The sequence below is a fragment of the Musca autumnalis genome, unplaced genomic scaffold (assembly GCF_047663935.1).
Source record: "Musca autumnalis isolate F117 unplaced genomic scaffold, ASM4766393v1 scaffold_5, whole genome shotgun sequence".
Lineage (NCBI taxonomy): Eukaryota > Metazoa > Arthropoda > Insecta > Diptera > Muscidae > Musca > Musca autumnalis.
The window spans coordinates 18,335,408-18,351,379 of record NW_027412088.1 but is presented as its reverse complement, the minus strand read 5'-3'; the positions used below and the strand labels follow the sequence as shown (position 1 = coordinate 18,351,379).

The 15,972-nt window shown below is 32.2% G+C and overlaps 1 protein-coding gene across 5 annotated transcripts in view; it reads left to right on the top strand.

Annotated features, from left to right (window-relative positions):
* Positions 1-15,972, top strand: part of ITP (ion transport peptide) — a 136,310-nt gene that overhangs the window by 117,898 nt on the left and 2,440 nt on the right. For 3 of the 5 annotated variants that reach the window (XM_073991983.1, XM_073991984.1, XM_073991982.1), the window contains 2 exons: positions 2,878-3,098; positions 10,062-11,572. In XM_073991983.1, coding sequence (XP_073848084.1) covers positions 2,878-3,098; positions 10,062-10,206 — 366 coding nt within the window. In that variant the 3' untranslated portion in view covers positions 10,207-11,572. Of the gene's footprint in view, positions 1-2,877; positions 3,099-10,061; positions 11,573-15,972 lie in introns of those variants that run through there. The other 2 variants (XM_073991986.1, XM_073991985.1) reach the window with 1 other exon arrangement.

The window sequence follows — 15,972 nt, the reverse complement described above, 5'->3', positions numbered from 1 at the left end:
CCAATTGATGAGACAATAAATATTACGCGTTTTGTTAGATTAAATCAAATGAATAGAAAAAAATCTATTCTGAAAATGACACAACACATCATTTACTCAATGATTTCTTTTCAGAAGGAGAATAATTGATAGAGTTCTTAAATGCATACCAATAATATTCTCATCTCAACCATTTTAATTGTATAAATTTTGGGCCGTTTGTTTAATTCTCTTATCGAGTGTTAATTTATATAACCGATTACAAACATATAGGCATGCAATGAGTGCAAACCGTTTCATATGGGACATACTTTTTTTTAACACCGAGTCCAAGTGGGGTGTCTAAAACCTACATCAAAACTACATAACGCTTAGGGATATTTTTAACACCGTTTTGTGCAAGGATCCTGATAATGCTCTAATGTAAACATAGCATTAGTCTCTGAAATAGAAATATTTTTTATAGTTTTGTTCCTTTACGTGCAAGAATCTTAAAGTTTTACCACTTTTTACTCGAAATGCGTTCCTTTACTTTAGACCCAATACAATTCATATGGGAGCAGTTTACAACTTTTACTACTTTTGCCGGTTTTAACATTTTCAAAAGTAAAGGAACAGACCATATGTTTGTTTTGCTGTAATGGGGTTTCTACCCGGTATGTTTTTTACAGATTCATGCATAGCAAATGTCACTTTTTTCGCCCATATGTAATTCCTTCAGCACGGCAAAATTTTATTTTTCATTCGTTTTCTGTTTTTTCTTTATTTATATCGCGTACAAACAAAACAGCTGTTTACCTTTGGTTGTACAGACGAGAATAGAGCGCGTTCTATTCGAAAAATATACATATGTATGCACATAACTCTTTGATGCATTGAAATTTCTGTATGGTTCACACCATGTGTACAAAATTCAGATTGGTAAAAAGTGACAGTTGGTATGCACAAATATGTAAAAAACATACCGTGTAGAAACGCTTTAAGTAATTTGTCAATGAAAATGTGACATCATAGTGTGCCATCCATTCTGATTGCATTGCAACTATTGTAAGGTGGCCTGGCCAAACATTGAATTTCATTTAAATTTTGTATGCAGGTAACAGACCCGCAAAAATATCCAATTTCTAAGTGAAGAATTGTTAAAATTTTCTGCTTGCGGACAACATTTGTTAACAATTGTTAAAAATTATCCAATAATCGTGTAAAAATACAATATTTAATATGCTCTATGGCAAGCAAATTTTGTTTCTTTAGAGTTATAAGACAAACGTCGCTTTATGGCAGGGTCGCCCATCTGTATAGTGCGGGCGCCCACTGAGTTGTTTTGCATTTGCTATTCTCTCTCATTCACAGTGTACATGTGCAAAAACGAATGATAAAAATAATGTGTTTGTTGTTTTTTTCACATATACATAAACATTTGCTATAGTTTGATGGTATTATCTTGGGCGACGCTGCTTTATGGTATGCTATCCATTCAGATTTCATTGCAACTATTGTAAGGTAGCCTGGCCATACATTGACCTCGATTTCTTTGATAGTATATCCTTATTTGCGATTTTGTTTTAACGGACATTTAGTAACAGTTATAAACAAATATCGGGTATCAGCAGCTAGCAATTTTAAATATGATAACATTTTCTGCTTTATAATAGCTCCGTTCCAGAACTAAAAAGTTTTTACAATTTTTACCACTTTTACACATTTTGCGTTCCCGTACACAAAATTTATATGAAAATCGTTTACGACTTTTACAACTTTTACGACTTTTACCACTTTATAAAGTACGGGAACAGGCCAAATATCGAAAAATTAATAAAAACTAGTAGACTCTTGCAGTTCTGGAACACACATGTTATGGTACACACAATTTCTTTAACTTTCCGTGATTTTAGGGGTCTTAAAATTCCCACAGTTGAACACGTTATACAATAACATCATCTTTATAGCTTTTTGATCCTCTTTTTTTGTAGCAACTTAACTAAAAGAAGTTCATAAACATAAAACCTAACCATTATTGGTTGCTGTAAAAAACAGCTAAATTACACATAAATTTATACACTCCGAAAAAGCAACTTGACAACTTAATCACTAGCGGTACCCTTTTTATCCAACTTTTTACAAGTTTCATACTTTAATCTTAAAACGAAAAAAAAAACATCACTGATTCGCCAATATTGGCCACATGCAACAAAGTCGCCATTCTTTAAATGAAACTCCTAAAAAAATATTTTGTTCGTTTCTTCACATCTGCTGAAATTTCACGGACGATTGACGATAGTTTACACTGTTCAACATATGAAGTTCATTATACAAAAAATACTATAATAACAACAACATCAACAATAAAAGTTGCGACAGAAACATTTATTTATAGAACACAATGTGATGATGAGATAATATCGTCTGGTGGCGGTTTGGATCAATGACAAGGTGGTGTTGTTTAAAACCTCACACAAGCTAAATTTTTACTTTGGTGTTGTAAGAAAGAAAAAAAAAACTATTCTATATGTCTGTCTAGCAGCGTACAGATGGACGGACATTCATGCGTCCACAAATCGAACACATAAATTATGTGCGTTAAAAGTTCATACATAAATGCCCACATTGTGTGTGCCTCGCCGTCGTCGTTGTCGCCGTTGTAAAGACACATAGCCAGCCAGACACAAATTGTCCTCTCTCATTCTCGAATAGCTTTGTAAAATTAGCTTCATTCAAGTTTTGCGCTAGACTATTTTTAGCCAGAGATCTTAAGTTTATATGGTTGATTAAATTATTTTTAGATCATAAAAAGAAACCGATATTGCGCCGTTTTTTTCCTTCTTTTTTTGTTGTAATAAATTTTAATTTTAATGCCAACTTAATGGTTTTTGTGCTGTTTTTGTGTTTTCATTGCAGATGTGTTCCCGCAAATTGAAAATCTCGGTGGTGATGGTGTTCCTTATCTTCGTTCCACTGTTCACAGCTTTGCCCCGCAATCACAATATGGCCAAGAGAAGTAATTTCTTCGATCTGGAATGTAAAGGCATCTTTAACAAAACCATGTTCTATCGTTTGGATAAAATATGTGATGATTGTTATAACTTATTCCGTGAAACAAGTATACACAGATTATGCAAGTAAGTTAAATCGTTCGTAATGATCAAAGTTTTCAAAATGCTATTCTATGTAAGCGAAAATATTTCAATTGAAAAAAACTTATAGTTAACAGCTCTTTTAGAATACAGGAAACAAGTGTTAAATCATAAAATGTTACAAAGAGTTGTGGCATTAACTGGATCAAACATAAAATGTAAAACTTTGAGTTTTAGGCCAATTAAAACTGATGTTGCACTTGCACAAGTAATGAGTGCTAATGTAAAGGATGCTTTGGGGCTAACCATTCACCTTGCACATACACATAACTCTGATTATTTTTTAATATAGGTTTGATTAGACAGTTCGTCTTAACGGCGGCTCAAAGTGAAGACATACAATTACATGTAGAGATTACAGCTACGGGCTTTAAAACAAAGTGGTCATGTTAAGCCAACGCTAACATGTGCCTTTCGAATAATAACCTATAGCTGAGTGGCGATGAAAAGACTAAAAATAACTTTTATATTAATATATCTTCAGTTAGGTTACGGTCAAATAAAAAATATACAAGTTTGAGAATAGAATGATAAATTTGACACATATTCATTCATTTTAGTCCGATTAATCCTGATTTTGCTAATATATGGTCAAAGAAATAGTGATAAATCATGTATAATAGGCACTGTGACTGATCGTGTCAGCCGACTCTTTACCAAGAATCAATTCCCATTTTGAAAACAAAAAAATATACCAAAAAATAAACAACAACTATTCTGAATACAAACCCCATTCATTATTCCAAACATTCATTATTCCTAAAATTAAACTAAAAATAAATTACCATTTACTTTTCATTTCATTGTCGCACAAGACGACGTAGTTTTGTATTATTTTTAGAATTTGTATCTTTTTTATTTTTGAAAAAGAAATGCGAATGTAATATTCTAGTTCAAGGTAATGTACACTTGGCTGCTTCAATGGAAATTTGCAAAATTTATATATATTTTCATAGAAAATATCAAAACCGTGACCCACAAAAAGTACAATCATACCAATATAATACGTCGTAATACGTACACATTTTCTTCTCTTGATTTCTGGGCACTAAACAAAAAATTATTGATATTTGCAATACATACTAGGAAAAATTTAGTTTTGGGAAAAGATAGCATCGAAACGTATTAATAAAGATTGGACTAGATTTCATTTTTGTATGCAATTAACTGGCCGCAAAGTTCTACAGATAGCAACAGTTATATCAACTTTTATTTGAACTTTTCATTCATAATTTTGCGTTTAATTTGACCGATTTTTGTCGGTAACCAAAAAATGCCCTAGAGAATCCCACTACTTATCCGAAATCGTAACGATATCTTAACGAAACTTGTATGAAGTGGTTAACATAATTTCGGAACGAAATGTCGGAGCGACATCGCATCAATTTCGGTTCGATTTCGTAACGAAATCTGAAAAAAATCCTTCGGAAATTTCGAAAGAAAAAAATTTTTCCGACATTCGTTCCGAAATCGGTACAAAATCTGAACTATTTCCTCTCCCAAAAATCGTTTAGAAATCGGAACGAAATCTAAACGAAATTGCTCAGGCGTGTCGGACATCAGACATTTGGTTTGCTGGGTATGTAAACGACGCTTTATAGTAAAGCTGGCAAAAAAATCGATAGCACTATCGATAATATCGATTATTATTTAAAATTTCAATATCGATAGATAGTTTTACCTATCGATATTATCGCAACAAAAACCCCTAACCTGAAATTCCATGGCGGAATAAGAAGGTGTTACATCAATAACAATAATCGGTCAATTTACCACACCAAACGTCAGCATATCACATTACTGTGAATTGCTTGTTTACCTTTTGTATGTAATTTATTCACAATAATGCATTTTGACAAGTAATGTGATAATCAGCTGTTTTTGCCGTTGTACCTGTATTATTGTGCCATGTGAAATTCATCGATAAACTCCTGATAACACTATGCAACACTGAAAATGCAAACAACTTCTAGTATGCATTTTTTGAAAGTACATATTTACATCTAAAAAACCCTAGAAAGGTTTTGTCCTGTCAGATACAGTTCGGATTTTATGGCCTCATCTAAACCGGGCTAAATCCACACTTTTTGCATTTATCAGGCCTTTATCTCAGAAACGAATAGGAATTTGGCCTTGCTGTCTTTAGCAATATTGTGGCCCTAAACTAGTAGAACTTATCTTTAAAAAAACGACATTAGAAAAACTCCATTTAGGGCATCAAAATCTATAAAATATAGAAAAATTTACATAATTGCTGAAATTCTGGACAGTAAAGGCTAAACTATTGGGAGTTGAACCAAGTAACCTTTTGCAAACATCTTCCAAATAAAGTTTTCAACAATTCTTTAGAACATTCTGAAACTCTAAAATGCTTACTTCATGTTGTTTCAGCGATATTTTGCATCATATGTTTTACAACACGTATTTCAAACACAGTTCACACCAACAGTTTATTTTCGCATTTCGGATTTCACTACATTATTGACATTTTTATTAAATAGTCGTTGAAAAATGTACTGAAAACAACGGCATAGAGGCATTTTACAACAATGGCATGTTCTGAAGAGTTGTGTATTACATTCCAGGGAATATTTTTCCAACAGAAGATATTCAGAAAAAATTAACGGTTTTGGAGATACGGTGCGAAATGTATAAAAATTGTGGAATTTTTGCATATATTTTGAAATTTGAGGCAATAATTGTAGTTTTTCGAGTTCATTATTTCTTCAAATGTTTTGTTCTTGTCCTTATCTACAAATTTGCTTCAGAGGTCAGAAGAAGATTCGCATTTGTTTCAGAGATATAGCCCCGAATTTCTTTAAAAACTCAATATTTAACCATGTTTAGATGGGGGCCATACAATACGAGCTGGATCTGTCGTTTGGGTCTGTACCTTTAAAAATCCTCAGTTCGAATTGTTTGCACAAGATCATCTTAAAAATGTTGCACAGTGTAATGAAAAAATATTACGATACGATTCATTTCCCTATTTTGATTGTGTACTTCTAAGCTTGGAACACACTCTTCAAAATCCACCACACACATACATGTAACTGTGACTTCTCCCTACAGTTTAAAGTGTGGTAAAGCCCCTAAATAAAGTTTCTCCTAAATCAAATAGATGTATTAAAATCTCTTCAAGTTTTAACACTTTTTACTCGAAAAGCGTTCCTTTACTTCAGACACCAGACAATTCTTATGGGAGCAGTTTAAAACTCTTAAGGCCTGCGTACATAAGCTGCCTTGCCTGCTTACCTTGCTTACTTCTGATAAAAGAATAAAAAAGAAAAGGGCAACCCAGTTCGAAATTTCCTCGGCCTTCTTTATTCTTTTATTTTTATTATGTCAAAAATGAAGCAGGAAAGCAAGGCAATCAGGCAGAGCGGCTTATGTACGCAGGCCTTTACTATTTTTGTCGGTTCCTGTAAAGGAACAGACCAAAAGTGAACTATTGTGAACTATTTTTTATAAAGAATGGGATTTCAATCAAATTGTTCACGAGACAATCTCTGTGATAATTTCATCAAATAAAATGCAACTGATTTTTAAATACATTTTCTTTTCACAAATTAAATCTGTTAGCTTCTCATAATTAGGCGTTTACACCAGACAGATTGTCTTCAAATACAACTCTGATTTCCTAACACATACATACATTTGTCGGCTGTCTCCCAGTTTTTCACAGACAGTAGGGTTAGCAAATTTTTGATATTCTTTGTAAAAATGTGTGAGATAATAATTGAAATGTGTTGAAAACACGGAACGGAAAACAAAAGGAAATCGATGATTTTCATTCATAATTTTACAACTGTTTTTGCAGTTGTCGGGACGCCTACGTCACAAAGGCAAGTTGTGGGATTTTGACAATCAATACATGAAGTCAACTGTCCTGTCATCTGTAAACGCAGGGTAAAAACTTTAAATGTGTCCAAACCCCTTTAAATTTCAAGTGTGGCCAACTCTTCACTTCTACTTCTTCTACCTAATAGCCCGTTTCCACGGTACGTCGTTCGTTCTCTATTCGTTGTTCGACCCTCAAATACGAATAAATTACTTGATTCCCCGCACAAAATTCTGAGAACGAACGACGATTTTTCTACGTTTTTCAAGTAGAAATACAAATGAGAGCATTTATTGAAATAAATTACAGTTACATATTTTGCCCATTTTTTTTCAAATTCGCATACAAATCTAGAAACAAAAGTCAAATGCCTGCCTAAAAGTCTGTATACACAAATATTGTTTTGACATGTCTCTCTCTCATTAATTTTGAAAATAGAAACATATAAAAATGTATAGAAAATACCAAAATTATCAGAATTAATGGAAAATGTGAATGAAAAGTGTGCAATTAAATGTAAAATATACATTCGCAGGAAAGGTTAGTGTTTTTTCTGCTCTTTTAGTATATAGCTCTGTTCCTTTACGTTCAAGAATCTTCAAATTTTACCACTTTTTACTCGAAAAGCCTTCCTTTACTTTAGACACCATACAGTTCATATGGCAGCAGTTTTCAACTTTTACTACTTTTGCCGGTTTTGCCATTTTCAGAAGTAAAGGAACAGACCATATGTTACACGTGTTATACTATGTTTACATTTACGAAATCCACTCGATTTCATCTGTCAGTTCCTTTAGCTCTGTTCCAGAACTAAAAAGTTTTTACAATTTTTACCACTTTTACACATTTTGCGTTGTCGTACACAAAATTTATATGAAAATCGTTTACGACTTTTACCACTTTATAAAGTACGGGAACAGGCCATTTATGTATACGTCAAATGAAAACTCATCTGAAATCGATTGGATTTCATTTGACGTTTGAGCAATGGAATTGACAGTTGAAATCGAGTGGATCTCGTAAATGTAAACATAGTATTATGTGTTCAAATTCTCATGAAAACGAGGAAGCAAAAAGTAAGGAAAAATAAATTATGTTTCTCTTAATTACGAATGGTGTCGTGGAAACGGGTTAGTTCGTGTACGTATTTCGAGAGGCGAACAACGTACTTCAAGCGCTCGTGTGAACATGACATTACAAACGACCATTTTGAGCAAGGCACATTAAAGAAGGTAGCCGACTCGTAACAGCTGATTGAACATGAAATGTCAAATAAAATTGTTGTAATTGTGAAATGTAAACAAACATCTTGTTCTGATTGGCCGAAGCTAAATCGCTGCAAATTTAAGCGCCAAGGCGAATTGATTCTCTTTACAAATTTTGACGTATTATGTTACGGCAAAAGTTGCTTTGTTGTAGCAATTCGCCGAATCGGCTACCTTCTATATTTGCCTTGATTTTGAGCAAGTAAAGCAGTGTTAATCACCACTGGTCTCGCGAGCCGTGTCTGTGTGAACACACACAATCTAAATTGTGGTGAGTTTCAACGATACTCTCACCACGGATCATCTTCTTTGTTTTAGCAAAGAATTAACACACACGATGTTTATCTAGAGAGGGATAGATAATCTCGTGTGTGTGCCCAACACAAACGCAGCGGTTGAATTTGTTGTTGCTGGTGAACACTGAAGTAAAGATACAAATCTTTTGCACCAATACGCTGATGGCAAATGTTCAAATGACATAATTAGCGGGTACTATGAACGTTATTTTTCATTATTATCAGATATTCTTATTTAAAAGAGAGCAACCAACATATTATGCAAAAAAATTGGCATACAGGAAAATACTTGCAAAAAGGAGATCATTATTTAATTGCAAGGTGATCCAGTAAGACCAGGGCCTGGACTCTTGTTCTATGAAAATTAGAAATGCAAAATATTTTCTTTATAATTTTTTTCATTTGACATTTATTTCCTTTATAATAGTTTTCATTTCACATTTTCATAGAAAAAGAATTGAGCCCCAGCTGATGTCTTCTATTGCTGAAAAATATATTCTTTTAATTCTGTCAAATTTAGAAAAAATGTTAAAATTTGAAAATAGTAGATTCTTGCAGGTTCGGGATTATGATTTTAATATAAAATTTGTGAAACCTACTTTGTTGTTTTCTTCTGTATGTATTCCTTGCAATCCAACGTTTGGCAGCAAGAAAAGAAGAATAATACTATGTTTACATTTACGAAATCCACTCGATTTCAACTGTCAATTCCATTGTTCAAACTTCAAATGAAATCTAATCGATTTCAGATGAGATTTCATTTGACGTATACACAAGGAATTGACAGGTGAAATCGTGTGGATTTCGTAAATGTAAACATAGTATAAGGGTAAATTCGACTTGTGTGCCACTTTACTAAATTCGCCTTGATGTAAATGATATCAAGTTTTGTAGAACAATCATGTGCTCTGTTCCAGAATCTGCAAGAATGTACTATTTTTTACTACGATAACCGTTTTTCCTTTATGTTATCAGAAAAAATAGTAAAAATTTATAGATTCTTGCAGTTCTGGAACAGACCAATGTTTTCTATAAATGAATTTAAGGTTGCCATATCATCAACTAAACACTACAATTACTACTGAGGAAGAAATAATTATCATGAATTTATTATTATGTATTATTATTTATTTCCGTACTCTTGTTCTTCCTTTTCTTTTTTTTCTATCTTTCGCAACATGTAACAGGCATAAATGTTTTACACATCAAACATTTGAAGGTTGTATTAATGCCTTATTGATACCCGAAGAAGAAATCAGTCAACTGCAATATTTTATTAAAGTCATAAACGGCGCACCCCTGTCATTTGATTTTGCTTCCCTATTGGAAAATAACAATTAATTGACATTATGTAGTATTATTGTGCAAACAAAAAATCTACGGAATATGACACAGACACACCTTCAAGCTAAATTTATAGAATGTTGTTAACTATTTTGTTTTCTGTATATTTTCTTATGCTTATTTAAATATAGTTTGTTTTCGTTTTTTTGTCATTTAATTTATTTTATTATTTTTTATGTTTTTTTGTTTTGTTCTTTTGTAGGAAAGACTGTTTTGATTCCAAATGGTTTGGTGAATGTTTAAAAGTTTTATTAATACCCTCTGATGAAGTTTCACAATTACAAGATTTCATTAAAATTGTCAATGGTTCACCGATAAATTTCAATATGCCGCCAATTACAACATAACTATTTTAGTTCAATACACCACAGCCCAACCATCCCCCCACCCACCAAAAATGTCTCTCTTAACACCACATTGTTACCAACCAACCACCAATCCGGTTTGTCATTCAACTTTAGGCAATGATTTGAATTCTCCACCTAGAGGAAGAAGAAGAAGCTGAAGAAGATCATCACCCAAAAAAAAAACACGAACCCAATTAAAACGTAAAAAATACCGGAAAAAACATTGGAAATAGTAGTAAACAAAAACAAAAAATGAAGAAGAAGAAAATTAAAAAATGAAGAAGAAGCATAAAAGAATATTTTGTACTTATTTATTTTATTTTCGTAAATGTATTAATTACTATTATTATTAATTTTTATTTATTATTATAAATAATTATAATTTAATTTAATTTATTCTTAAGTTGCATTTGTTTGATAAGATAATGAGAGAAACAAACATAATTCGAATTAGCTTGTCTAATATTGTTGGTTTTTTGTGTATATTATTATTAATTTTTTTTTACAATAATTTGCACAGCAATTTTAAACAAGGGTTTTCATATTATGTAAAATATTATTTATTTTTTACTACTTTTTATTATTTTCTATAATTTTATAAGAAAACATGTTGTTAGAAACATACAAACATAAACACACGACCATAAAACGAACAAAGTATTTTAGCAACGTTTTGTATTTATAGCTCATACACACCCCCACATACCTACCAAACATACAACATATAACCTTAAAAGAATCAAGAATCTACAACTTTTTACTACGATATCAATTTTTCCTGTATGTTATCGAAAAAAATAGTAAACATTAGTAGATTCTTGTAGTTCTGGAATAGATCATATTCTATCCTTGTTCTTGTTTTGCAAAATCAAAAGAAAAAACAAATCTCCTCCTTTCCAATATGCCTTTCAAGTGGCATTTGAACATTTTAAATGTTGCAAATGTGACAAAATAGACAAAAGGGAATTTGGAGGAAGGAAAAAACATATTAGATAATTGTAACATAATAATAAACTGAATATTATTTATGCAAATATCCTGCAAATTGTTATACCCACAAAAATTTAACAAAAAAATGTTACGTTTAAATTTGCTGGCAAATCTTAATTATTATGATGTATGTACGTACTATTTTAATTACACACACACACATATACATATATAAATATTAAACAAAACAAACAAAAAAGAACTATTGAAAAATATTGTGATAGAACACGTTAAAAACACTCCTCTTTATACATAATTACAACAACACACGACTATTGTATTTTTTTGTGAAGAAACAACAACTATACAAACAATAACAAACAAACAAGAAGAAAAAAAAAACAAGTAAAACAAAATAAAAAAAATCGAAAACTTATATATAACTTTGCTATATGAATCCTTCTTGTATTGAGATTACTGCTGTTGAAATGAAAACAAAAAACATGTGTAGCCTCAGTGCGTGCTTCTGCAAGAAGCTTTGTTACACATTGCAACGATTTTCCGACTCAGCATCTTTCTACTGTCGTCTATGGCTCTATAAATCGGTAGTAGAGTTTGAAAAGAGACCAAAAATATGTTAGAAGCTCTTGTCTTCTTTTTGCGACGTTTTCTGCTTCTCACACCCCCTAATTCACCACAACTACCAGCAATCTATCCCCACTGATGTGGTCCTAAAGTTGATCATTCTGGATTATTTTCTTTAATTTTGTCGGTATGTTCCTTATACTTTGTAATTTTTGTTTTATTATTTTATATTGTTTTTTACTATTCTATTAAATTTTGAGATTATGTTTTGGAAAACACACAATTACTTTTTTTAATTGTTATTGTTTTTATATTCCAATATTTTGAATTTTGCATTTTGGAATTCACTTCGAAAAGAAAAAATGAACAATGTGTAAGAAAAATTATGGACATCAATATTTTTGAAATTATATATCTATTAACAGGAAAAGTGAAAAGCATATTTTTGAAATTGATTTTTTAACATTTGATATATTGTCATGATTTGTGGAATAAATACTCAAGATCGAACATACCTAGTTGATTTATCTGAGTAGTCAATGGAAATCGAGTGGATTTCAACTGTGAATTCCTTTGCGTATACGTCAAATGAAAACTCATCTAAAATCCATAATAAAGATACTATTATACTATGTTTACATTTACGAAATCCACTAGATTTCAACGGCTAATTCCTTTGCCTAGACGTCAAATGAAAACTCATCTCATTGAGCAATGGAATTGACAGTTGAAATTGAGCGGATTTCGTAAATGTAAACATAGTGTTAGACTGTGCTTAATTTAGCAAATCCAGTGGATTCAAGTGGTCATCTTCATACAATATATGTCAAATAAATCGAGATAATGCACTTAATCATCGTATAAGTGTATAGTCTAAACCAAGCATAGCGCTGTTCCCACATGGTGACTGTTAAATAATACTGGAACGGAGCTAATATATGAACCTATACCCCGGTTACACTTAACTGGATTAACCCAGTGGATTTGGGTTTAATATGTCCATTCCATAGCGCAAACGTCAAATAAATCCTCATGAAGTGGGTTAACCCGGCAAAATGCTCTAGTGTAACCGCGCTATTAACTGTCTTAAACGGCGTTTGCATTAGAGCTTTCTGCCGGGTTAACCTTCTTAATGAGAATTTTTTTGACATTTGCCCTATGGAATTGACATTTGAAACCCACTGGGGTTTTTTAAAACCGATTAAGTGCAAACGGGGTATTAAAACCTTATTTACACCTTGCACAGAAAAGTAGTATTAGGGGCAAGTCGTCAATGAAATGGACAACTTAAAAACCTGTTGGATGTAAATTGGGCTTTAGTGAGAAGCCACATATTTACACCATCACCTGAAACAAGTGGTTTGAACAAATTCCACATTTATCTGACAGATATTTAAAGGAGTTTATTGAAACATGTTTTCTGTAATCCATTAAATTAATACCCCGTTTATATATAACCGGATTTAACAAACCGACTGGGTTTTAAATGTCAATTCCATTGCTTATATTTCAAACAAATCCTCATAAAGAAGGTTAACCCTGCAAAAAGCTCTAATATAAACAGTATATAATTTTAAAAAGTAAGACCCGCTTATTTTGCTCATTACTATGTACTGGTGGCACAGTTTTGTGTCCGACCAATAACGAAGAGTTGTGACACATTGCTCACCGTGGGAAAATAACTTTTTTGTTAGGAAAAAATGTGATGAGTTGTTACTATGCATTTCAGAATTTTTTATTTCTCAGTAACGTTACTGTCAAAACTGTTTCTCAGAACGATCCGCCCTCTTTTCCTGGACTTTTATGTTATCGTACAATATTCAGTAATCATTTGCACAAATTTATATAACATTTATTTATATAAAACAGACCTACTATTGGAGATTTCTATAATTGTCTGTTAAACCTAATTTACACAGACACCTATAACAGGTATTACGAAAAATACGTTTAACGCATTTTCCAGTTTGATTTAAATATTACTTTACAAATGTCAATCAAAGCTAAGATCATGCAGTGTTTACACAATGCAATTCTTCTTTGCAGATTAAAAAGAATACTTTTTTGATCATGCCAAAAATACAACAACCTCAGATATTCACCAAAAACTTTTGCAGCTTTAAGCCTAAAACAGAATAAACGTTTGGGCCGTTGTTACACTGGTGGAGGTTGATGCCGAAAGTACAATTATTGTGGAATATCATGGTGCAAAGGACATCAACGCTTAAGCTGAAAACACATCCAACGTTTGGGTAGAGATTTGTGTCGTTTTGACGGTTTTACACTTTTCGGCATGATGCCGTTGGATGCAATTCTTCACTCAAACGTTTATTGTGCTTTCGGTTTACATTGAGGATTTATACAATGACATTGACATTTGAAATCCAATGGATTTATTAAATCTAGTTATATGTAAACGTAATATTAGCCATGCTTCGCCATGTGATTGTTGTTTTTATGCAAACACGAAACGCCATGTCCAAAGTATAACGTTTATTCCGTTTAAACTGCAACGAAATTACATTGTGTGAACACAACATAATCTTAGCTAAAATAGAGCCTAAAACGCCTGTTAGACTATGAACTTATACTATGATTTAAACTGTCAATCTCATACAATATACGTCAAATAAAATCCAGTGGATTTAGAACTACGATTTATTTGACGTATATACTATGGAATTGACATTTGAAATCGAGTGGATTTATAAGTCTAAACGTACAATAATTTACAACTAATAGGTTTTATAAAACCCGCGTCATTTGCGTCGTAGGTAAAATTAGAGTAGTTTCGTAAAACTAATTGCCTTAAATTAGGCATTCTAACATCGACTCTAGAGTAAAATCACCAAATTGTTGTACGACTAAATCAATGCAATTATTTTTTACGAAGCCACTCTAGTGTGACCTTCGACCTTAGTCAATCCCAAAGAATATTTGTCAAATATTTGCCCCGAATACTTGTTTTAAACGGCGTTTGCATCAGAGTTTTTTGCCGGGTTAACCTTTTTTATGAAGATTTATACATCTTTGTGTTTATTTCAGCTTGAGTTCATATTTTGTTGTAATTCAATTGTTTGAATAACAACAAAATATTTTAAAGTGGATATGAAATTGATTAGTTGCGGGCGAAGGGTAGGGAATACTATAGTTTCAGTTGTCACCAAACAACTTCATCAGTTCCCTTTATTTGACATTTGCGATATGAAATTGACATTTGAAACCCAGTGCACTGGCTTTTTTAAATCCGGTTAAGTGTAAACGGGGTATTAAGTACAATTGTAAAGTGAAACTAAAACGCATTTTATAGTAAGTTTACATTTACGAAGTCCACTCGATTTCATATGTCAATTCCATTGCTTAAACATCAAATGAAATCCAATGAATTTCAGAAAGAATTGGCAGTTGAAATCGAGTGGATTTCGTAAATGTAAACCAAGCATAACACTTGCACCTTAAAACAGGTGTTTTGTGAGTTTACATCATTTATTTGACAGATATTGTATGGAATTGACAAGTTAAATGATGTTTGTTTTAATTTCATTGAAAAAAATCATAAAATTATGTGTTTCTAGATCGAGTTCCATAGTACCGGTCCACACTAGAGTGATTTCATTAAAAAATTGCATGAAATTATGCGTCTCTAGATCGACCTCCATGGTAGAGTAAAATCATAAAATTGCTGTAGTGGGGAATTCGATTTAAGAACAACTAATTTCATGAACTTTTTTAATGAAATTCACGCTAGAGTGGACCTGGACAGAGCAAAATCATAAAGTTGTTGTAGTAGGGTATTCGAACTAACAACGCCTATTGTCATGAAAATTTTCAATTCAATTAACTGTAGTGTGGACCTGGACTTATGAGTCTCACATCTGTTTAAATGGGACGAAACTGAAGCCATGTTTACATCAAACAACTTCAGTAGTAACTTTTTGGAAAATCTGTTTGATGTATTAAATTAACTAACGGTACGTTTAGACTATGATGACTGATTTAGCAAATCTAGGGGATTTATGTTGTCACTTTCATACAATATATGTTAAATAAATCGATAAATTGAACTTAATCATGGTATAAGTGTATAGTCTAAACCATGGTACAATGAAGGAGAGGTAGGCCAGGTATGAAAATCACTGAGAAATGCCACCCTGCAGCCATGGCTTAAAACGTCAAATGGCATGGTACAATAATAATGGTAGATGCACCTGCATAGCTATACCGTATTAAAAAAAATATGGAACTTAGAGC